Here is a 23268-nt window from a genome sequence, read left to right as displayed (position 1 = left end):
AGTAGTGTAGTAGTAGTAGTGGTGTAGTAGTAGTGTAGTAGTAGTGTAGTAGTAGTATAGTAGTGTAAGTAGTAGTAGTAGTAGTGGTGAGTAGTAGTAGTGCGCACGCTCACCGTTGCGTGTGTGCGCGTAGTCCGAGGCGGGTCCAGGCACCTCCCCTCGCCCCTCCCCTCGCCCCTCCCCTCGCCCCTCCCCTCGCCCCTCCCCTCGCTCCTCCCCTCGCCCCTCCCCCACTCCCTCCACCTCCCCCCATCCTCGCCCCGCCCTCGGCGTGGCCCAGCTGTAGGTAGTCGAGGGGGTGGTCGCTGAGCGTGAGGATGTGTGGGGGGGTGCGCAGGCACACGGGGGACTGGGGGGCTCCGCCCCCTCCGTGCTCGCCACCCCGAGGGCCCCCCACCCCCTCCATTCCCTCCGCTGCGCGCACACGGACACACACACACGGACACGCACACACGGACACACACACACACAACAACAACAACCGCCATTCGCCACTAAGTGGCGGTGACGTCACCACGACGCTTGTGCCAGGCTATGTGCACCTTGAGGCCACGTGAAGTGTCGAACGCCGCTGGCAGGAGGTCACGGGGCAGACCCAGGTGCCACGGGTCGACTGACTGAGATGCGGCTGATGCACCACCTGTTGCCCCCTACTGTGCCAACCTGCTGTGCTTTAGCCACCCGGCGCTCCGCTCGTTGTTGTGAGCGTCGCTCCTCCGCCCTCCGTTGTTGTTGGAGGGCGACTGCCTCCCACTGCCCAGTAGCAGCGTCTTTCACGAGCCTCCTCCACAGAGGCCGATCTTGACACCGCTGGTACCAGTCATCGGCAAGTCCACTCAGCTCCACGTCCTCCTGTACCACGTCACTCCATCTCTTCTCTAGCCCGTGACGCGCCCATTTAGCCCCCTCGATCCGGCCGAACAAAAGCTGTTTCGGAATGCGGTGGCTGGGCATGCGGGCTACATGACCCAGCCAACGCAGTCTTGCCTGCCGGAGGAGCTCACCGATGGGACCTTGCCCAGATCTTTCAAGGATTTGTGAGCTCGATTTAAAGCTTTCGTGACTGCAAGGATTCATCTTCTTTGGTTCTTTCGGTAAAGTCACGTAGAATGAGAATAAAATAATAAATTGATCAAATAAAATAACGCAATAATATTCTCACGGCGTTTCGGCCACAACACAAGCGGCCTTCATCAGGTGAAGGGACGAGACTGTCTGGAGGACAGCGTTGGAGTGAAAAAGCCACGCTCAGATCGCGACCTTTAAGCTGTGTGAGAAGAAACAAAGCGCCTTGACAAAGGAATTAGCATATAATTTAGCAATGAAATGGCTGAGTGATTAGCTTGTGACTGGTCACAGAAATGGCTATGTTAAAGTTAAAGCATACACATCCGCATCCTTTGTCAAGGGGTGCCTCTGCGGATGTGTATGCTTTAACTTTAACATAGCCATTTCTGTGACCAGTCACAAGCTAATCACTCAGCCATTTCAATGCTAAATTCTATGCTAATTCCTTTGTCAAGGCGCTTCATTTCTTCTCACACAGCTTAAAGGTCGCGATCTGAGCGTGGCTTTTTCACTCCAGCGCTGTCCTCCAGACAGTCTCGTCCCTTCACCTGATGAAGGCCGCTTGTGTTGTGGCCGAAACGTCGTGAGAATATTATTGCGTTATTTTATTTTATCAATTTATCATTTTCTTCTCATTCTACGTGACTTTACCGAAAGAACCAAAGAAGATTTGTGAGCTCCTCACACAATTCAGCCTGCTTAAACCCAGGATGGATCGTAGGCAGGCTAGCCTAAATATTTCTAACCGGCTAAGATGTTCCATTAGCGGGGTCCACGTTTTGCAAGCGTAGAGAAGGGAGGGAATGCCTGTGGTCGAGAAGACCTGAAGATTAGTGCTGAGCGACAAACCAGGTAGCTTCCACACAGCGTTACGCAAACGATGAAAATATATTGCCGCTCGACTGATTCGGAGTGAGAACTCTGCTGTTAAACTGGAGCCGGTCATAAGCACACTGCCCAGGTATGGGAAATTCTCCACTCTCTCCACAACTGCCCCATCACCGATTGGGAGTTGTGGGGGTGGAGTGTCCGATGGTTCAAAATACCCAGGCAGGTGCTTAGTTTTGGTTGGGCTGATGGTAAGGCCTCATCTCTTAGTGGCACGCTCCAGTCTCAGCAGCAGCGTCTCCAATTCCTCCTCTGAATGAGCAGCTATTACCAAATCATCGGCAAACATGACCGCACCCGGGCATCGATCAGCCTCCCATTATATCTGTACCAAATGGAGATTCCCCCGGTACAGCTATTGAAGGCTTCACGAACTACGTGGTCAAAATAGTTGTTAAATAATGTGGGAGCCAGAGGACATCCCTGTCGCACCCCAAGGTGTACAGGGAATGGCTCTGACTCCCAGCCACATAGTTTTACCCGGGCCCGCTCACCATCATGAAGATCCTTAATGATCGTGAGCAGAGGGACTCCGAAAGCACGAAGAACAACCCAGAGCCCAGGCCTACTGATGGTATCATAGGCCTTGACCAGGTCAATAAAGCAGAGATGTAGGTCTTGCTGGAATTCCCTACACCTCTGCTGTGGCAGACAGACAGAAAATATGGCATCTGTGCAGGATCGCCCTTTCCTGAAACCGCATTGGGGCTCCGCAAGCCTCTCCTCAGTGTGCCTGGCAAGGCGATGTTGAATAATCCTTACCAGGACCTTTCCCGGCATACTGAGGAGTGAGATGCCCCTGTAGTTGTTACAGTCTGTGCGGTCCCCCTTCTTAAAGAGGGCATCCTTCCAATCCTTCGGAACCCGTCCAGTGGTCCAGACTGTTGTTATGATACCATGTAGAGCAGTCTGTGCACAAACGCCACCCTCCCTCAGCATTTCGCTTGGGAGATCATCTCTGCCCTGTGCCTTTCCTGGTCTCAGACTCTGGATCGCCTTCAGTACTTCCTCAACAGATGGCACCTCAGCCAGCCACTCACAGGGGGTGACTTCTTCTCATGTTTGAGGCACTGCAGCCTCAGCAGGGTCATCCTCACTTTGTGCCACGATGTTTTCCTGGCTGAGGGATTTCCCCTCCTCCAGGACCTCACAGAAATGCTCAGCAAATCCGCAAACCTGTTCCTGGGGGTCGGAGATTGGATCACCGTTTTTTCCCCTAATGATGGTAATAGGTGTGGCGCTGGAAGTTACTTTTTTGATGGAGTTAAATAGAGATTTGTGATCACGGGCCACTGAGGCAGACTCCATCTCCTCAGCAACCGGCGACCACCCCCCATCCTTGTAGCGCCTCACGGCTCTCCGAACCTCCGAGCGAAGGCTGCGGTAAGCCTCCTCATTCTCTGACGTGGGATTCTGTAGCCAATGACAGTGGGCCTGTCGCTTTTTCTCAACCATCCTGAACACCTCCTCTGTCAGCCAGGGTCTCTGGGGAGGTCTGGACCGCATACCAAAAGCAGCCATTGCAGCTGCATGAGTCACAGTCCTAAACCTCGCCCATTTACCCTCGACATCAGGAGGAGTCGGGGACGATGGCAACCCCAGCCGTAAGCGATGATGAAATTCTTGCTTGCAACTTTCATCAGATAACTGAGACCAGGCCACTTTAGGTTGGAATGGGGTCCTGGGTGTACACTCACCATCGGAGTGGAAGAATGGCAGGCGCACCTTACAGATAACTAGTCGATAGTCAGAGGGCAGATCAGCTCCACGGTAGGTCCTGGTGTCAAGGACATGGGCTCACATCCGCTCGTCCATCACTATGTAGTCCAGCAGATGATCTTGCTTGGACCCGGCATGCATCCATGATGTTGTGTGGATGCGCCGATGCCGGAACAGCGTGTTGGTAACTACAAGCCCATGGGTTGCACAAAAATCTAGCAGCCTCCTACCATTGTTATTGAGCTGATCTGGCCCATGCCCTCTAATCACTCAAGACCAGGTGCCAGCATCATGACCAACTCGGGCATTGAAGTCACCCAACAAGATGACTCTATCCCGAGGGGCCACTTTAGCCAGCACCTTTGACAGGTCATAGAAAGAATCTGACTCATTGGCTTTGACTGCATCCCTCCACGGATGTTCGTCTTCGGTGGGGGCATAAGTAACCACGACCACCACTCCTCGCCTCTGGTTGATGGGAAGGCGAGCCCAAAGTAGCCTGGGGCTTACAGCTGCCCACACCTCACCGCCACGCTCCCACGTCCCCTTCATTCTTTTGTTCAAAAGAAGAGCCACACCCTGTTGTTTGGCAGTCTGCTGCCCCGAAGTAGAGGACTGTCCACCCCTCATGGTGGCAGGAGCCAGAACCGGTCCACCGGACCTCCTGAATGCCACAGAGATCCAGGCGGTACCGGTCCAGCTCCTGACGGAGGAGTGGCAGCCTCTCCTCCGCAGTGAGCGTTCGGACATTCCACGTGTCCACACGAAGTGGCTTTTCGTTGTTTCTGGAGGAGCCCCGAGGGTAGATATTCAATCTCCTGGCTCCGCCAATTGGGGTTTGGCCAGGAGACCTCATAGACGCCTGTCCCCCCGGGGCCTCCGGCACAAGCTTATTAGTTACATACGCGCACACACACACACAGACACAGACGCACACGTAACATCGTCATTAACCACCTTCGACCCGCTGCCGGATCGACGCCTCCCCCACCTACCCCAACGCCCACCCCCCCCCCCCCCCCCCCCCCCCCCACCGGCCACCCCGGCAAAAACAACTCACAGGCCATGACGATCCTGTCAGGCACCCGCATGGCCAGCGCGCCGGGCAGCCCCGCGGGGTCCCCGTCGACCTCGGCGCCCCCGGCGATGACGTGCAGGCGCGCGGGCACCCTCATCCGCTGGTTCATCGCCTCGGCGAAGCCCAGCTCGTAGGACGGGGCCCAGGGCGCGCCGCCCCCGTCCGTGGGTTCTCCCCCCACACCGTAGAAGCGGCCCTGGCCGCCCCAGGCCGCTCCGCCGGCCCCTCGCGGCCCGCCGTGGTTGTCGCCGTGGTATTGGTAGTGGTGGTGGTGGTGGTGTTGGTGGTGGGCCGTCTCGCCCTCCGCCAAGCCCCAGGGGGCGTCGCTGGCCCCGCCCTCTCCGAGCGCGGCCCCGCCCTCTCCGAGCGCGGCCCCGCCCTCTCCGAGCGCGGCCCCGCCCTCTCCGAGCGCGGCCCCGCCCTCTCCGAGCGCGGCCCCGCCCTCTCCGAGCGCGGCCCCGCCCTCCCCGAGCGCGGCTCCGCCCTCCCCGAGCGCGGCTCCGCCCTCCCCGAGCGCGGCTACGCCCATACCGAGCGCGGCCCCGCCCTCTCTGAGCATGGCCCCGCCCTCTTTGAGCATGGCCTCGCCCATTCCGAGCACGGCCCCGCCATCTTTGGTGATCGCCCCTCCCCCTTTGAGGGTGGCCACGCCCTCCCCGAGGTCCGCTGCCCCGCCCACATCAACGAGGGCCTCTCCCCCGTTGATGGCGGCGGTGTCGGCAGCGCTCATCTGGGGGGGTCAAACGGCACGAGGTTCAACAAGAGAGGTCGTCCTCATGTGGGGGGTCAGAACGAGCGAAAATAAAAAAAAAATGTCGCGTCGTTAAACTCGCCGCCGCCATCGCCGCCAACATCCGGCACGGCCGATTCGTAAAGGAATGAAACAGGAGGAGGATTTCTCCGTGAATCCGGCTGTCCGCCCAATGACACCGGTTGTAGTTACTGGCGAAACGTCACGGTACTCAGATTGTAAACGTTGTGGTGTAGTGCTGTACCAGTATACTACACTATAGACTACACTATACATTACACTACACACTACATTACTACTAGTGTATAGTGCTGTACTAGTATACTACACTATACACTACACTGCTAGTGTATAGTGATGTACTAGTATACTACACTATAGACTACACTATACATTACACTATACACTACACTACTAGTGTATAGTGCTGTACTAGTATACTACACTATACACTACACTACTAGTGTATAGTGATGTACTAGTATACTACACTATAGACTACACTATACATTACACTATACACTACACTACGAGTGTATAGTGCTGTACTAGTATACTACACTATACACTACACTACTAGTGTATAGTGATGTACTAGTATACTACACTATAGACTACACTATACATTACACTATACACTACACTACTAGTGTATAGTGCTGTACTAGTATACTACACTATACACTACACTACTAGTGTATAGTGATGTACTAGTATACTACACTATAGACTACACTATACATTACACTATACACTACACTACTAGTGTATAGTGCTGTACTAGTATACTACACTATACACTACACTACTAGTGTATAGTGATGTACTAGTATACTACACTATAGACTACACTATACATTACACTATATACTACACTACTAGTGTATAGTGCTGTACTAGTATACTACACTATAGACTACACTATACATTACACTATACACTACACTACTAGTGTATAGTGCTGTACTAGTATACTACACTATACACTACACTACTAGTGTATAGTGATGTACTAGTATACTACACTATAGACTACACTATACATTACACTATACACTACACTACTAGTGTATAGTGCTGTACTAGTATACTACACTATACACTACACTACTAGTGTATAGTGATGTACTAGTATACTACACTATAGACTACACTATACATTACACTATACACTACACTACTAGTGTATAGTGCTGTACTAGTATACTACACTATACACTACACTACTAGTGTATAGTGATGTACTAGCATACTACACTATAGACTACACTATACATTACACTATACACTACACTACTAGTGTATAGTGCTGTACTAGTATACTACACTATACACTAGTAGTGTAGTGTATAGTGTAATGTATAGTGTAGTCTATAGTGTAGTATACTAGTACATCACTATACACTAGTAGTGTAGTGTATAGTGTAGTATACTAGTACAGCACTATACACTAGTAGTGTAGTGTATAGTGTAATGTATAGTGTAGTCTATAGTGTAGTATACTAGTACATCACTATACACTAGTAGTGTAGTGTATAGTGTAGTATACTAGTACAGCACTATACACTAGTAGTGTAGTGTATAGTGTAATGTATAGTGTAGTCTATAGTGTAGTATACTAGTACATCACTATACACTAGTAGTGTAGTGTATAGTGTAGTATACTAGTACAGCACTATACACTAGTAGTGTAGTGTATAGTGTAATGTATAGTGTAGTCTATAGTGTAGTATACTAGTACAGCACTATACACTAGTAGTGTAGTATATAGTGTAATGTATAGTGTAGTCTATAGTGTAGTATACTAGTACATCACTATACACTAGTAGTGTAGTGTATAGTGTAGTATAGTATATACACTACACTACTAGTGTATAGTGATGTACTAGTATACTACACTATAGACTACACTATACATTACACTATACACTACACTACTAGTGTATAGTGCTGTACTAGTATACTACACTATACACTACACTACTAGTGTATAGTGATGTACTAGTATACTACACTATAGACTACACTATACATTACACTATACACTACACTACTAGTGTATAGTGCTGTACTAGTATACTACACTATACACTACACTACTAGTGTATAGTGATGTACAAGTATACTACACTATAGACTACACTATACATTACACTATACACTACACTACTAGTGTATAGTGCTGTACTAGTATACTACACTATAGACTACACTATACATTACACTATACACTACACTACTAGTGTATAGTGCTGTACTAGTATACTACACTATACACTACACTACTAGTGTATAGTGATGTACTAGTATACTACACTATAGACTACACTGTACATTACACTATACACTACACTACTAGTGTATAGTGCTGTACTAGTATACTACACTATACACTACACTACTAGTGTATAGTGATGTACTAGTATACTACACTATAGACTACACTATACATTACACTATACACTACACTACGAGTGTATAGTGCTGTACTAGTATACTACACTATACACTACACTACTAGTGTATAGTGGTATACTAGTATACTACACTATAGACTACACTATACATTACACTATACACTACACTACTAGTGTATAGTGCTGTACTAGTATACTACACTATACACTACACTACTAGTGTATAGTGCTGTACTAGTATACTACACTATAGACTACACTATACACTATACTATACACTACACTATGAGTGCAATGTGCTGTCGGTGGTACTGATGTCAGTAACCACGGACAGCACCAGCATATCGATTACACGGTTGCTGTCCGTGGTTACTGACATCAGTAGCCACAGACAGCACCAGCAAAAGTACCATGGACACTACTAGAATCGGTTCCATGAGCACTCTCACCTGCTCACCCGCTCACCCGCTCACCAACTCACCAGCTCACCCGGTAAGATAAATATATATAAAGTTTGATTTGACTTGTATGTGTTTGTTTACCTTCCTGACACTTCGCACTCCTGTCGTGTTTGTGTACTGTTTGTTATATGTAACGTGCCCCGACTGGACATCTGTCAAAAAGAGCTTTATAGATCATCGGATTCCTCCACTGCAGGGACTCCTCTACTCACAAACGAGTCAGGCTCCAGAGGTCTGTGTTTGTAAGTTGATTTGTTTCCCAAGTCCAACTTTCCTCCAGTTGATTCCAAAAGTGTTGTACACTAAACAAGGGGAATGGGTTTAAACGTTTTATAATGTAGATGCCACTGGTTCTTCATGTTTTGCAGATGTAGATGCCACTGGTTCTTCACGTTCTGCAGATGTAGATGCCACTGTTTCTTCACGTTCTGCAGATGTAGATGCCACTGGTTCCTTCACGTTCTGCAGATGTAGATGCCACTGGTTCTTCACGTTCTGCAGATGTAGATGCCACTGGTTCTTCACGTTCTGCAGATGTAGATGCCACTGGTTCTTCACGTTCTGCAGATGTAGATGCCACTGGTTCTTCACGTTCTGCAGATGTAGTTGCCACTGGTTCTTCACGTTCTGTAGATGTAGATGCCACTGGTTCTTCACGTTCTGCAGTTGTAGATGCCACTGGTTCTTCATGTTCTGCAAAAGTAGATGCCACTGGTTCTTCACGTTCTGCAGATGTAGATGCCACTGGTTCTTCACGTTCTGCAGATGTAGATGCCGCTGGTTCTTCACGTTCTGCAGTTGTAGATGCCACTTGTTCTTCATGTTCTGCAAAAGTAGATGCCACTGGTTCTTTGCGTTCTGTAGATGTAGATGCCACTGGTTCTTCACGTTCTGCAGATGTAGATGCCACTGGTTCTTCACGTTCTATAGATGTAGATGCCACTGGTTCTTCACTTTCTGCAGATGTAGATGCCACTGGTTCTTCACATTCCGCAGATGTAGATGCCACCACCGCCATCTATTGCGTGGCATTCGAACTCACGACTATCGGTCCGAACAGGGAAACTGGATGTGCGGGACAGGGTCAGTTCGTGTCTCTGCAAGTTTGGAAGTCAAATGTTCGCAAGTGGAGGAGAGTCCCCAGTATCCGTACCCGACTCTTCCGATTCGGTCACGGCCACGTGGCTCGGTCACGCGCTCATCAAGTCCCCCGTGACGTCACCCCAAGCCCCACACAACGCGACTGCCCTTCATTATTAAAATGCAAAGTGGCAGCGTAACGAGCCGATTGGTGTAGGCCGAGGAGGGGGGGGTTGCCTTGCCCCCCCCCCCCCTCCCTGGTGGCCAAAGCTACGAGTTGGCGTGGCGTGGAGGGGGCCTTGCCAACCACCATGAGATGCGTTTTAAACAACAGTGTAAAAAAAACACAAAGACATACCTGTCGACCCCTTATCAGTGCCCTACCTTATCACAGACCAACTCAGACCTCATTGGTCACCACGTGCCCCTTAGAAATCTCAACGTTCATCCTACAAAGTCCCAATCACAAATGGCTGTACGCCATATGGCCAAGAAATCTCAATTCCCCTATACAAAAATACGGGGTAAACGGTATAGGTTGTCAGGTATGCTACTATACACTACTGTACACTACACTATACACTTCTATACACTACAGTATACACTACACTACTATACACTACAATATACACGACACTACTATATACTACACTACTATACACTGCACTACTATGCACTACACTACTACACACCTATCAACCCCTTATCAAAGCCCTACCTTATTACAGACCAATTCAGACATTATTGGTCACCCCGTGCCCCTTATAAATCTCAACGTTCATCCTACAAAACCACTATATACTACACTACTATACACTACACTACCATACACTACACTACAATATACTACTATACACTACACTATTATACACCACTACTATACACCACACTCTCTCTCTTGTTCGTCCACCATAGTTGATGATGACCATGGCACGTTTGTCATCTTGTTGGGTTTTGATGAGTGCGCAGATGGCTGAACAGGCCAATCCGAGCCCGGAACTCTCTGTGGCAACACTGGACAGGTCAGGGAGGATGTCGAGCTTTGAGGTGCAGCCACAAGTCCTTCGTAGATTTGCGCCGCTGCCTCCTCAAGATGGCACCGTCCTGTACTTTTCTTCTCCAGGCAGGTCGGTCCTGAGCTAGGGGGTTCCCAGTTTTTCAGGTCGCATCCAAAGCTCTTCAAGGAGGCTTTAACGCTGTCCTTGTAGTGCTTTTTGGGGCCGCCTTGCGCTCGCTTGGCATTCTTCAGCTCGCCAAAGAAGACTTGTTTCGGCAGTCTCGCGCAGGGCATTCTGGTCACGTGGCCAGCCCATCTAAGCTGTTCCTTCGCAAGCAAGGTGTGGATGCTGGGGATGTTGGCTTTGCTGAGGACTTCCGTGTCAGGGATTCTGTCTTGCCACTTGACCCTCAGCAGTTTCCTCAGACAGCTCAAGTGGAGATGGTTAAATTTCTTGGCATGGCGCTGGTAGACTGGTCCAGGCTTCACACCCATACAGAAGAGTTGGTAAGACAACAGCCTGGTAGACCTTCAGTTTTGTCTCCTGCTTGATGCCAGTCCTTTCCCATACCGAGTCGCGTAGAAATCCAAAGGCTGCACTGGCCTTGACAATCCTGATGTTAACTTCATCATCTATGTGCTCAGTGCCAGACAGAGTACTACCAAGGTTAAGTAAACTTGTCAACGGCTGAAAGCTTTTGCCCATTCGCAAAGATGGTGGGGGGCTCAGTGTAGGGTTTCCCAGGAGCAGGTTGGTACAGGACTTCAGTCTTCTTTGTGCTGATTGTTAGGCCCGAGTTGTTACAAGCTGAGAAGTGGTCCATACTGTCCTGTGGATCTTTATTTGAGCCAGCAGCCAGAGCACAGTCATCAGCAAACAAAAGTTCCCAAACAGTGACTTCCTCCACTCTAGTTTTGGCCTGCATCCTCTGTAGATTGAATAGCCCACCGTCAAAACGGTAGAGGGAAGCTAATCCCAGTGTTGCGGTTCTGGAATGAGTCTTGCAGCATGGCAGAAAACACCATGCTGAAGAGCGTTGGTCGCTAAAACGCAGCCTTGCTTCACCCCGTTTGTGATTGGGAACGGATCGGAGAGTTCTTGCTGGTCGCTGATGCTGGCCATCGTGCCATCATGGAGTTTGCGCACGACGCCAATGAACTTGTCTGGACACCCCATACTTGGCCATGATCTTCCATAGGCCCTCCCGGCAGACTGTGTCGAATGCTTTTGTTAGATCAACGAAAGCCATTGTGTAGATCAGCATTTTGTTCTTGGGATTTCTCCTGTAACTGCCGGGCAGTAAATACCATGTCAGTGGTTCCGCGGTCTTTTCTGAAGCCACACTTGACTCTCACGTAGCAGACCATGGTCTAGGTGAACAATTAGGCAGTTCAGAAGGATTCCTGCCAAGATTTTGCCAGCGATTGCTAGTATGGAAATGCCTCCATGGTTGTCGCAGGCCTGCCGATTGCCTTTCCTCTTATAGAGATGGATTATAGAGGCATCCTTGAACTCCTGGGGAATGGCTTCTAATTTCCACAGAGACTGGAAGAGGTCGGTCAGTTTCTCGACTAAGCGAGTACCCTCCAGCCTTGTAGATTTCCGCTGGAATGGCATCGGACCCTGGAGCTTTGCCTGATGAGAGGAAGCTTATGGCTTTGCTGGTTTCCTCAATGGATGGTCGGACAGCAAGGGACTGGTTTATTTCAACTTGAGGCAGTCTCGCAATTGCCTCCTCATTTATGCACGATGGGCTGGTTGAGGACTGCGCTGAAGTGTTCAGCCCAGCCTTGCAAGTATCTTGTCCTTCTCCGTGAGGAGCGTTGTTCCATCTGATATTCAGGAGAGGTGAAGTTCCTGAGTGCTGCGGACCATAGACCTGCTTGAGTGCATCATAGAGGCACTCGGTGTTGTCACTGTCAGCGTAGGACTGAATCTCCGCAGCTTCTGCGCACAGCCAGGTGTCTTGCATGACTCCCGAGTCTCAGCTGGACAACCCTGGAAATAAACTTGATTTGGCGCTTTCGGGACTGCAGGAATTATTCTTTGGTTCTTTCGGTAAAGTCACGTAGAAACAGAAAGTTAAAAATTACATAATATCACACGACGTTTCGATTGCAAAGCAAGCAATCATCATCAGGTACAAATGAAAGAGAAACAAACCTAGTTTACTAGATTGCTTGCTTTGCAATCGAAACGCCGTGCGATATTACGTAATTTATTATTTTCTATTTCTACGTGACTTTACCGAAAGAACCAAAGAATAACCCTGGCAATGTCAAGGAAGGCAGTTTTCTTTAAGCTTGAGCTGCTGTCGTGCAGGCATGCTTCATGCAGGCGATGTTTTTCGTCAAGGAGTGCTCGGATTTCTGCGTCGTTCCCATCAAACCAATCCCGATGGGCTTCGTACGGGGAACGCCACGTGATTCAAGGGCTGAGGAATTCAGCACGGTCTTGAGGGCAGTCCAGTCTGCCTCAGCGTCTGTATGCTCAAAGCTTAGAGACTCCAGGTAATGGTCTAGAGCAGACGTGGGCAAAGTAGGGTCCCCGGGCCGTATACGGCGCGTTGGGATTTTTAATCCGGCCCGCCGAACTTGTACAAATATTATTATTAAATTAAATTTCACCTTTCTCCTGTAATGCCCCCATTTCCCCATTAGATGGCGCACTTTGACCGGGAGTTACGACATGTTTTTGTATCGTTCATGTTCGTGCAATTTGTTCAATTGCCTTGCAAATAAATGCTTTGCTACCTGTGAAAGGCCAAATCCTTTCATTTATATTTAGTTCACACGAACGCTCCATCCATCTGTTCCTGGCCCGGCCCCTCTACGTCAAATTTTAGAACCCATTGTGGCCCACGAGTCAAAAAATTTGCCCACCACCTGGTCTAGAGCGTCAACAAAGGCCAGTCTGGTGTGTCCCTGTTGTGGGCGAGTGACGTTAAGGCGCCTGACACGTCTTTTTTCCTTGTGGGCGTCTGGGAGGCTTAATCCGGATGTTAAGTTTGGAGATGATGAGACGATGGTCAGTCCAACATTCAGCACCACGCATTGCCTTGGTCACCCTGACATCGTGTCGGTCGCTCCTCCTCACGGTGACGGAGTCAATCAAGTGCCAGTGGTGTGAACGAGGATGCATCCACGAAGCTTTCTTGCGCTTTGATAGTTGGAATATCGTGTTGGTGATGAGCAGGTCAAATTCAGAGCATGTTTTCAGCAGCAGAAGGCCATTTCTGTTACATTTTCCAAAGCCATGTGCACCTATGACTCCATTTCATGATTGATGGTCACTTCCAACTCTGGCATTGAAGTCACCAAGTATCAGGAATTTGTCAAAGCTGGCTGTGGCAGCAATAATGACTTCCAGGTCATTATAGAACTTGGTTTTGATCTCGTCAGAGTTGGTCATGGTAGGGGCATAGGCACTGATGATGGCGGCCTCCTTTTCACCCAATAGGTGGAGCTTTAAGGTCATTAAATGGTCGTTTATACCCTTGGGTTGGCTTGCCAGTTGGTTGACCAGGTGTTGTTTTTTTTTTACTGCAAAACCAACACCAGCATCACGTCTCTCCTCCTGGCCTCGTCCGCTCCGGAAGAATGTGCAACCTGCACCCACTTCAGTCACCTGTCCAGTATTGGCCAGTCGGGTCTGACTAAGGGCAGCAACATCCGCATTGTATCTGGCGAGCTCTCTGCCCACGAGGGCGGTAACGTCTCTCAGGTCTCGTTGATCCGGACGTGTCCATCAAAGTGCGCACATTCCAGGCGCCAACAGCGAGTGGTGGTACGGTGAGGGAAAAAAGTCCTTGATCCCCCGCTGATTTTGTACGTTTGCCCACTGACGAAGAAATGATCAGTCCGTAATTTTAATGGTAGGTTTATTTGAACAGTGAGAGACAGAATAAGAACAACAAAATCCAGAAAAATGCATGTCTAAAATGTTATAAATTGATTTGTATTTTAATTAGGGAAATAAGCATTTGACCCCCTCTGCAAAACATGACTTAGTACTTGGTGGCAAAACCCTTGTTGCAATCACAGAGGTCAGACGTTTCTTGTAGCTGGCCACCAGATTTGCACACATCTCAGGAGGGATTTTGTCCCACTCCTCTTTGCAGATCTTCTCCAAGTCATTAATGTTTCAAGGCTGACGTTTGGCAACTCGAACCTTCAGCTCCCTCCACACATTTTCTATGGGATTAAGGTCTGGAGACTGGCTAGGCCACTCCAGGACCTTAATGTGCTTCTTCTTGAGCCACTCCTTTGTTGCCTTGGCCGTGTGTTTTGGGTCATTGTCATGCTGGAGTACCTATCCACGACTCATTTTCAATGCCCTGGCTGAGGGAAGGAGGTTCTCACCCAAGATTTGACGGTACATGGCCCCGTCCATCGTCCCTTTGATGCGGTGAAGTTGTCCTGTCCCCTTAGCAGAAAAACACACCCAAAGCATAATGTTTGCACCTCCATGTTTGATGGTGGGGATGGTGTTCTTGGGGTCATAGGCAGCATTCCTCCTCCTCCAAACACGGCGAGTTGAGTTGATGCCAAAGAGCTCCATTTTGGTCTCATCTGACCACAACACTTTCACCCAGTTGTCCTCTGAATCATTCAGATGTTCATTGGCAAACTTCAGACGGGCATGTACATGTGCTTTCTTGAGCATGGGGACCTTGCGGGCGCTGCAGGATTTCAGTCCTTCACGGCGTAGTGTGTTACCAATTGTTTTCTTGGTGACTATGGTCCCAGCTGCCTTGAGATCATTGACAAGATCCTGCCGTGTAGTTCTGGGCTGATTCCTCAACTTTCTTATGATCATTGCAACTCCACGAGGTGAGATCTTGCATGGAACCCCAGGCCGAGGGAGATTGACAGTGCTTTTGTGTTTCTTCCATTTGCGAATAATCGCACCAACTGTTGTCACCTTCTCACCAAGCTGCTTGGCAATGGTCTTGAAGCCCATTCCAGCCTTGTGTACATCTACAATCGTGTCCCTGACATCCTTGGAGAGCTCTTTGGTCTTGGCCATGGTGGAGAGTTTGGAATCTGATTGATTGCTTCTGTGGACAGGTGTCTTTTATAGAGGTAACAAGCTGAGATTAGGAGCATTCCCTTCAAGAGTGTGCTCCTAATCTCAGCTCGTTACCTGTATAAAAGACACCTGGGAGCCAGAAATCTTTCTGAGAGGGGGCCAAATACTTATTTCCCTCATTAAAATGCAAATCAATTTATAACATTTTTGACATGCGTTTTTCTTGGGTTTTTTGCTGTTATTCTGTCTCTCACTGTTCAAATAAACCTACCATTAAAATTATAGACTGATCATTTATTTGTCAATGGGCAAACGTACAAAATCAGCCGGGGATCAAATACTTTTTTTCCCTCACTGTATCACTTTGATCTTTTTAATTTCATTTGTTTTTCGACCGCAGGTATGGGATCCTGCCAGCTGCGGTAGGCTGGCCAGGATGTTTTGAAGCAGGCAATGTTTAGGGGTATCTTTTCTAACCCTTTCCTCACTATGGAGGGTGAGCAATGTGATCATGAATAGGGCTGGCTCAGTGACTCAGGGTGCTGCCGGACTTCACTGCTGCTTCGGTCCAGTGAGGGAACGACCAAATATCCTGAGCCGCCTGCGTGCAGGTTTGCGGCTACGGCTTCCAGCTCATCCGTGCCTGCTGCTTCGTCGCTCGCCCATCGCCACGGGACGTGGATAATGACGATGGTAAAAGGTGTCATGACTTGCGCAGAGAACTCGGATTTAAGCGAGGGTGATTTGCGCAGCGTCAACATCACTCCCTCGACCAGCCCCCAAATGTACCCAGTGGCAAGACGTAGTCACGACGACTGGAGGTGGTCCTGGTTGCAGTGGAAGGTCCAAGTAAACTTTTGGTGGAATTTCCTCCACCAGGGATTTCCACATGCCCAGGCTCAGACAAGCTGAGTTTTCCGGGTTAGTTTACCGGCGGCCGGGGTTTCGGCGTTGGCAGCTGCTGACTGTACCGACTCACCAGGGATGTTGAGGGTGGTGTGTGCCTACGGCAGCAGCTAGAGGGCCGGCCCAGATGGAACAAGCCTGAGGCACAACTAGCTGGTCAGACAAACCACACTAGTATACACTACACTACCATACACTAATATATACTACTATACACTGCACTAGTATACACCACACTACTATACACTACACTACTTTTACACGACACTTCTATACACTATTATACACTACACAATTATACACTACACTTATACACTACACTTCTATACCATACCTGTCAACCCCTTATCAGTGCCCTACCTTATCACAGACCAATTCAGACCTCATTGGTCACCCCGTGCCCCTTATAAATCTCAACGTTCATCCTACAAAGTCCCACTACAAAGGAGACACACAAACAAACAGACAATAACTATGATAATTACTTTGCCCGTATTGAAATGGCTGTACACCGTATGGACCATGAAGACTCAATTCCCCTGTACAAGAATACGGGGTAAAAACCGTATGGGTTGACAAATATGCTACTATACACTGCACTACTATACACTACAATACTATACACTGCACTCCTATACACTACTATACATTGCACTCCTATACACTACACTATACACTACACTATACACAACACTACTATACAATACACTATACACTACACTACTATACACTGCACTACTATACACTACACTATACACTACTATACACTGCACTACTATACACTCCACTATACACTACACTATACACTATTATACACTACACTAAAATACACTACACGATACACTACTATACACTACACTATACACTACAATACACTACACTACTATACACTGCACTACTATACACTACTCTATACACTACACTCTACTATACACTACACTGCTATACACTGCACTCCTATACACTACACACTACTATACACTGCACTCCTATACACTACACTATACACTGCACTCCTATACACTACACTATACACTACTATACACTGCACTACTATACACTACACAATACACTACTATACACTGCACTACTAAACACGACACTATACACTACTATACACTTCACTATACACTACACTACTATACACTGCACTACTATACACTACACTATACACTACTATACACTGCACTACTATACACTGCACTACTATACACTACACTATACACTACACACTACTATACACTGCATTCCTATACACTACACTATACACTACACACTACTATACACTGCATTCCTATACACTACACTATACACTGCACTACTATACACTACACTATACACAGCACTACTATACAATACACTATACACTACACTACTATACAATACACTATACACTACACTACTATACACTGCACTACTATACACTACACTATACACTACTATACACTACACTATACACTACACTACTATACACTGCACTACTATACGCTACACTATACACTACTATACACTGCACTACTATACACTTCACTATACACAACACTACTATACAATACACTATACACTACACTACTATACACTGCACTACTATACACTACACTATACACTACTATACACTACACTATACACTACACTACTATACACTGCACTACTATACGCTACACTATACACTACTATACACTGCACTACTATACACTACACTATACACAACACTACTATACAATACACTATACACTGCACTACTATACACTACTATACACTACACTACTACACACCTGTCAAACCCTTATCAGTGCCCTACCTCATCACAGACCAACTCGGACCTCACTGAACACCCCGTGCCCCCTTTAGAAATCTCAACGTTCATCCTTCAAAGTCCCACCACAGGAGAGAAACACAAATAGACGATAATTGGGATCACTTGTGTCGCCCGTGTTCAAACGCATGGACCATGGTGTACAAGCAGCGTGGGTTATTTACAGGATGTGTGTGGGCATGATAACACGAACACGCATGCCGACGTTTCGGCCACAATACAAAAGTGGCCTTCACCTGATGAAGGCCACTTGTGTCGTGGCCGAAACGTCGTGGCCCTCACCTGATGAAGGCCACTTGTGTCGTGGCCGAAACGTCGTATTTTTTTTTTACCTACGTGACTTTACCGAATAGAACCAAAAGAGTATGTATGGATCCTTGCAGTCGCGAAAGATTCAAATCTAGAACACGAACACGGTTTTCATTCCTGAGCTACCGAGTGCTATTTTATAATTGCGTATGCCTCTAAAGTATATAAAGTTGCTATCATTATTGTTATTATTCCCTCACAAACTTCGCTTCTGTGACCAGGACGTTTTTGTTTTTGTTTTTACCGTGAAGATACACAAATGCGCACCACGTTTTGTCATTGACGACAAGCACATCTCAAAAATATCGCTGCCTTGGTCACAAAAGCAACGTTTGTGTGTGTGGGTGGGGTGGGTGGAATTAATATGCGCAATTCTATACTTCTGAGGCATGGGCAATTTAAAAGGTGACACTTACTACCCTGGAGCAAAACATTGTCAATTGTTGCGCAGCGATTTAAATTAACCGCTCCCCGAGTGGAGCTGTCAACATCGCCGTTGGCGCGCCGCTGTTTAAAACGCGATCGCATGTTTGTTATTTGTTATCTCTAAGACTACCGGCGGTGTGTTTTGCATTTTGTTGCTTGTCAACTCGAGCCGAGGTGGTTAAGCTGTAAACATTTAACATCGCAAATCAAAAATCGCGAGCTGCGCGCTCGCGATTTTTCCCCGTAGAGCAGGCCGCAAGAAGCCTCGGCCTCGCCTAGCGAGCCTGCGGCCCGACCCCGCGTCCGCTCCGGCGGGGAGGGGGGGACGGACCCCTCTCGGGATAAATACATTTATTTTTTTGTGTGTGTGTGTGTGGTAACGATTTTTCTTGTTGCTCTGATCGATTTAGCTATTGTTAGCGATTAACTGACGACGCTTACTGTTGATCGATTCACCGTCGCCGAGACGAAGGCAGGGCCGGTGTTCGCGTCTTCACTCGGGACGCATCGACTGCAAAACAACACACAGCGGCGACGCGGAATGACGTCACGTCGGCGCGATGACGTCAGGGCGAGCGTTCCCGGGGCAAATTCAACGACAGCGCCTCCACCCCGGCTCTTCCCCCCCCCCCCAATTCGCCAAGGCGCGTGAAGACGTCATCTTGTTCACTCAATGACGTCATCGGGCTCAACTAATCGCGACACCGTGCTGGCGCGATGACGTAATTACGTTTCCCAGACCCGTCCACACGGTGTCTTTGCGTGGTGACGCCAAGACACCGGCGTAACGCGGTGACATCAAAACGAGGCAGCTCGGCGCGATGACGTCATCAAGCAACGTGCGTTGGTGCACGGTGCTTTTTTCAGGAATATTTTTATGGTTTTTTTTTCCATGGATTTTCTGTTTGCACAGTCACAACACAAAGTCACTTTAAGATGTTTTTCTTGCTCGTGTTTTTGTTTTTTTGTTCGTTGCGGTTGCACCCGATTCAAGAGCCGAATGGCTCACAGGGCTACGCCAAATAAATGAAACTGAAATGAAAAATTAAATGAAATGAAACGTCGCCACCAGGATTAACCCGATGGCGTCACCAGGCAAACAAACGCGGTGACGCCACCAGGCAAAGGAACGCGGTGACGCCACCCACGCAAATGGAACGCGGTGACGTCACCACGGAAACGAACGCGGTGACACCACCCAAACGGAAGGAGGTGACGTCACCACGCAATCAAACGCAGTGACGCCGCCACGCAAACGGGACGTGGTGACGTCACAACGCAAACAAACGCGGTGAAGCCACCAGGCAAAGGAGCGCGGTGACGCCACCCACGCAAAGCGAACCCGGTGACGCCGCCACTCAAACGAAACGTGGTGACGTCACCACGCAAACGAACGCGGTGACACCGCCACTCAAACGAAATGTGGTGACGTCATCACGCAAACGAACGCGGTGACGCCGCCACGCAAACGATACGTGCTGACGTCACCACGCAAACCAACGCGGTGACGCCAACAACGCAAGCGAACGTAGTGACGTCACCACGCAAATGAACGCGACGACGCCCTCACGCAAAGGGAACGTGCTGACGTCGCCACGCAAACGACCGTGGTGACGTCATGGCTACAAGGCCCAATGCAGGCAGCGCCGCACGAGTGCACTGTACCAGGGTGGGTGACTCCAGCTCACTGTACACGCCTCACCGCTTTTTCTAAAGTTAGCGCTGACGCTTAGCGCAACTCTCTCGTTACTGCGTTGTGGTCATTGTAATCATCATTGTGGCGGTGGCGGTAAAGATTAACAAGGACTACTCTGGAGTTCTGCGCAGGTGAGAATCGGCCTCGCTCGAGTGAGTGGGGTGGGTGAGTGAGTGGGGTGAGTGGGGTGAGTGAGTGGGGTGAGTGAGTGGGGTGGGTGAGTCGGGTGGGTGAGTGAGTGGGGTGAGTGAGTGAGTAGGGTGGGTGAGTGGGGTGGGTGAGTGGGGTGAGTGAGTGAGTGAGTGGGGTGGGTGAGTGAGTGGGGTGGGTGAGTGAGTGGGGTGAGTGAGTGAGTGAGTAGGGTGGGTGAGTGGGGTGGGTGAGTGAGTGGGGTGGGTGAGTGAGTGAGGAGAGCGACTGGGTGAGTGGGGTGGGGTGAGTGAGTGAGTGGGGTGGGTGAGTGAGTGGGGTGGGTGAGTGGAGTGGGGTGAGTGAGTGGGGTGAGTGAGTGAGTGGGGTGGGTGAGTGAGTGGGGTGAGTGTGTGGAGTGGGGTGAGTGAGTGGGGTGAGTGAGTGGGGTGAGTGAGTGGGGGTGTGAGGTGGGGTGAGTGTGTGGAGTGGGGTGAGTGAGTTGGGTGAGTGGAGTGAGTGGAGTGGGGTGAGTGGGGTGAGCGACTGGGTGAGTGGGGTGAGCGACTGGGTGAGTGGAGTGGGGTGAGTGAGTGGGGTGGGTGAGCGACTGGGTGAGTGGGGTGGGTGAGCGACTGGGTGAGTGAGTGAGGTGAGCGACTGGGTGAGTGAGCGACTGAGTGAGCGATTGGGTGAGCGAATAGGTGAGTGGGTGATGGAGTTAGTGGGTGAGTGAGATCGCTGTGTAGTGAGTGAGCAAATGGGTGAGTGAGTGGATGAGTGCCCGAGCGAGTGAGCGAGTTGGTGAGTGGCTGGCTGGGTGTATGATGGGGTGAGTTAACTGATTGGGTGAGTAGCTGAATGACTGGGTGAGTGAGTGAGTGGCCGACTCAGCTGACTGTCACTCGTGTGCCCGCGTGTAAACAGGATACGGTGAGCGATGATGGATCCATTCCACGAATCTCTGGGTGATCGTGATCCCACCGGATCGACTCCCGATCCTCCTCCTGCTCCCAGTGTCTCCCACTCCACGCTCCAAGCATCGGAATCCATCCCGGGAGTTCCACCTCATCCTGCTCCAAGTGTCTCCCACTCCACGCTCCAAGCATCGGAATCCATCCCGGGATTTCCGCCTCATCCTGCTCCAAGTGCCTCCCAATCCACGCTCCAAGCATCGGAATCCATCCCGGGATTTCCACCTCATCCTGCTCCAAGTGTCTCCCACTCCACGCTCCAAGCATCGGAATCCATCCCGGGATTTCCACCTCATCCTGCTCCAAGTGTCTCCCACTCCACGCTCCAAGCATCGGAATCCATCCCGGGCTTTCCGCCTCCTCATCATCCTCCTCCTCCTCAGAACTCCGGGAATTCTGGAAACTCCATGTCTCCCGGACTTAAGATTCCAGATTATCCAAAGGGTCCAGGCCCTTCTGTGGGTGATGGACAGGAATCGGGGAATCCCGATATTGCCGATGAGAAAAGTGGGAATTCTGCCGAGATTCCAGAATCTGGGAATGTGGCACAGGGACTCCCGTATTCCCATGATCGGGATTCTGAGAATTGTGAGAAAATGGATGTCACTAATTTAGAGTTTCAGGAATCTGGGAATGCTGTAGACCCAGGACAAAGCAATTCCAGTTATCAGGAATCTGGGAATTCTGAAGAACTGGGGCATAGGAATTCTGGTTATCAGGAATCTGGGAATTCTGAAGAACTGGGACATAGGAATTCTGGTTATCAGGAATCTGGGAATTCTGAAGAACCGGGCGTTGAGAATCCCTGCAGTGGGAAATCTGGGAATGCTGAGGATCGGGAGTCTGGGAATGTGGAAGATCAAGGAAGCATGGAGGTTGGAGACTTCTAGTGAGAAGACGCACAGCACACACAGAGTCACAGAATGTCGTTCTGTGTCGTCCGGCATTGCTGATGATGATGATGGTGGTAGCTATGCTGATGATGATGATGGTGGTAGCTGTGCTGATGATGATAGTGGTGGTAGCTGTGCTGATGATGATAGTGGTGGTAGCTGTGCTGTTGATGATGGTGGTAGCTGTGCTGATGATAGTGGTAGCTGTGCTGATGATGATGGTGGTGGTAGCTGTGCTGTTGATGATAGTGGTGGTACCTGTGCTGATGATGATGGTAGCTGTGCTGCTGATGATGGTAGCTGTGCTGATGATGATGGTGGTAGCTGTGCTGATAATGATAGTGGTGGTAGCTGTGCTGATGATGATAGTGGTGGTAGCTGTGCTGTTGATGATGGTGGTAGCTGTGCTGATGATGATGGTAGCTGTGCTGATGATAGTGGTAGCTGTGCTGATGATGATGGTAGCTGTGCTGATGATGATGGTGGTGGTAGCTGTGCTGCTGCTGCTGATGATGGTAGCTGTGCTGCTGATGATGGTGGTGGTAGCTGTGCTGATGATGATGGTAGCTGTGCTGATGATGGTGGTGGTAGCTGTGCTGATGATGATGGTGGTGGTAGCTGTGCTGAT

The 23268-nt window shown here is 49.3% G+C and overlaps 2 protein-coding genes across 6 annotated transcripts in view; one reads left to right on the top strand and one right to left on the bottom strand.

The window, feature by feature from the left end:
* The window catches only part of LOC116937065 (uncharacterized), a 35318-nt gene extending 14782 nt beyond the window's left edge, over positions 1-20536 (bottom strand). The window contains exons 1-3 of the mRNA XM_076063685.1: positions 19390-20536; positions 4736-5483; positions 260-414 (exon numbers count right to left, since the gene is read on the bottom strand). Coding sequence (XP_075919800.1) covers positions 260-414; positions 4736-5483 — 903 coding nt within the window. The 5' untranslated portion in view covers positions 19390-20536. The remainder of the gene's footprint in view (positions 1-259; positions 415-4735; positions 5484-19389) is intronic.
* A 52-nt stretch (positions 20537-20588) lies between these two features.
* LOC142922784 (telomerase Cajal body protein 1-like) overlaps positions 20589-23268 on the top strand; it is a 35157-nt gene continuing 32477 nt past the window's right edge. For 2 of the 5 annotated variants that reach the window (XM_076063695.1, XM_076063696.1), the window contains exons 1-2: positions 20589-20775; positions 21701-22636. In XM_076063695.1, the coding sequence (XP_075919810.1) occupies positions 21714-22636 (923 nt within the window). In that variant the 5' untranslated portion in view covers positions 20589-20775; positions 21701-21713. Of the gene's footprint in view, positions 20776-21626; positions 22637-23268 lie in introns of those variants that run through there. The other 3 variants (XM_076063692.1, XM_076063694.1, XM_076063693.1) reach the window with 3 other exon arrangements.

The sequence above is a fragment of the Petromyzon marinus genome, unplaced genomic scaffold (genome assembly GCF_048934315.1).
Source record: "Petromyzon marinus isolate PM22_M1 ecotype Great Lakes invasive population unplaced genomic scaffold, UKy_Petmar_22M1.pri1.0 PM_Scaffold_17, whole genome shotgun sequence".
Taxonomy (NCBI): Eukaryota; Metazoa; Chordata; class Hyperoartia; order Petromyzontiformes; family Petromyzontidae; genus Petromyzon; species Petromyzon marinus.
This window is presented reverse-complemented; position numbering and strand designations above follow the sequence as displayed.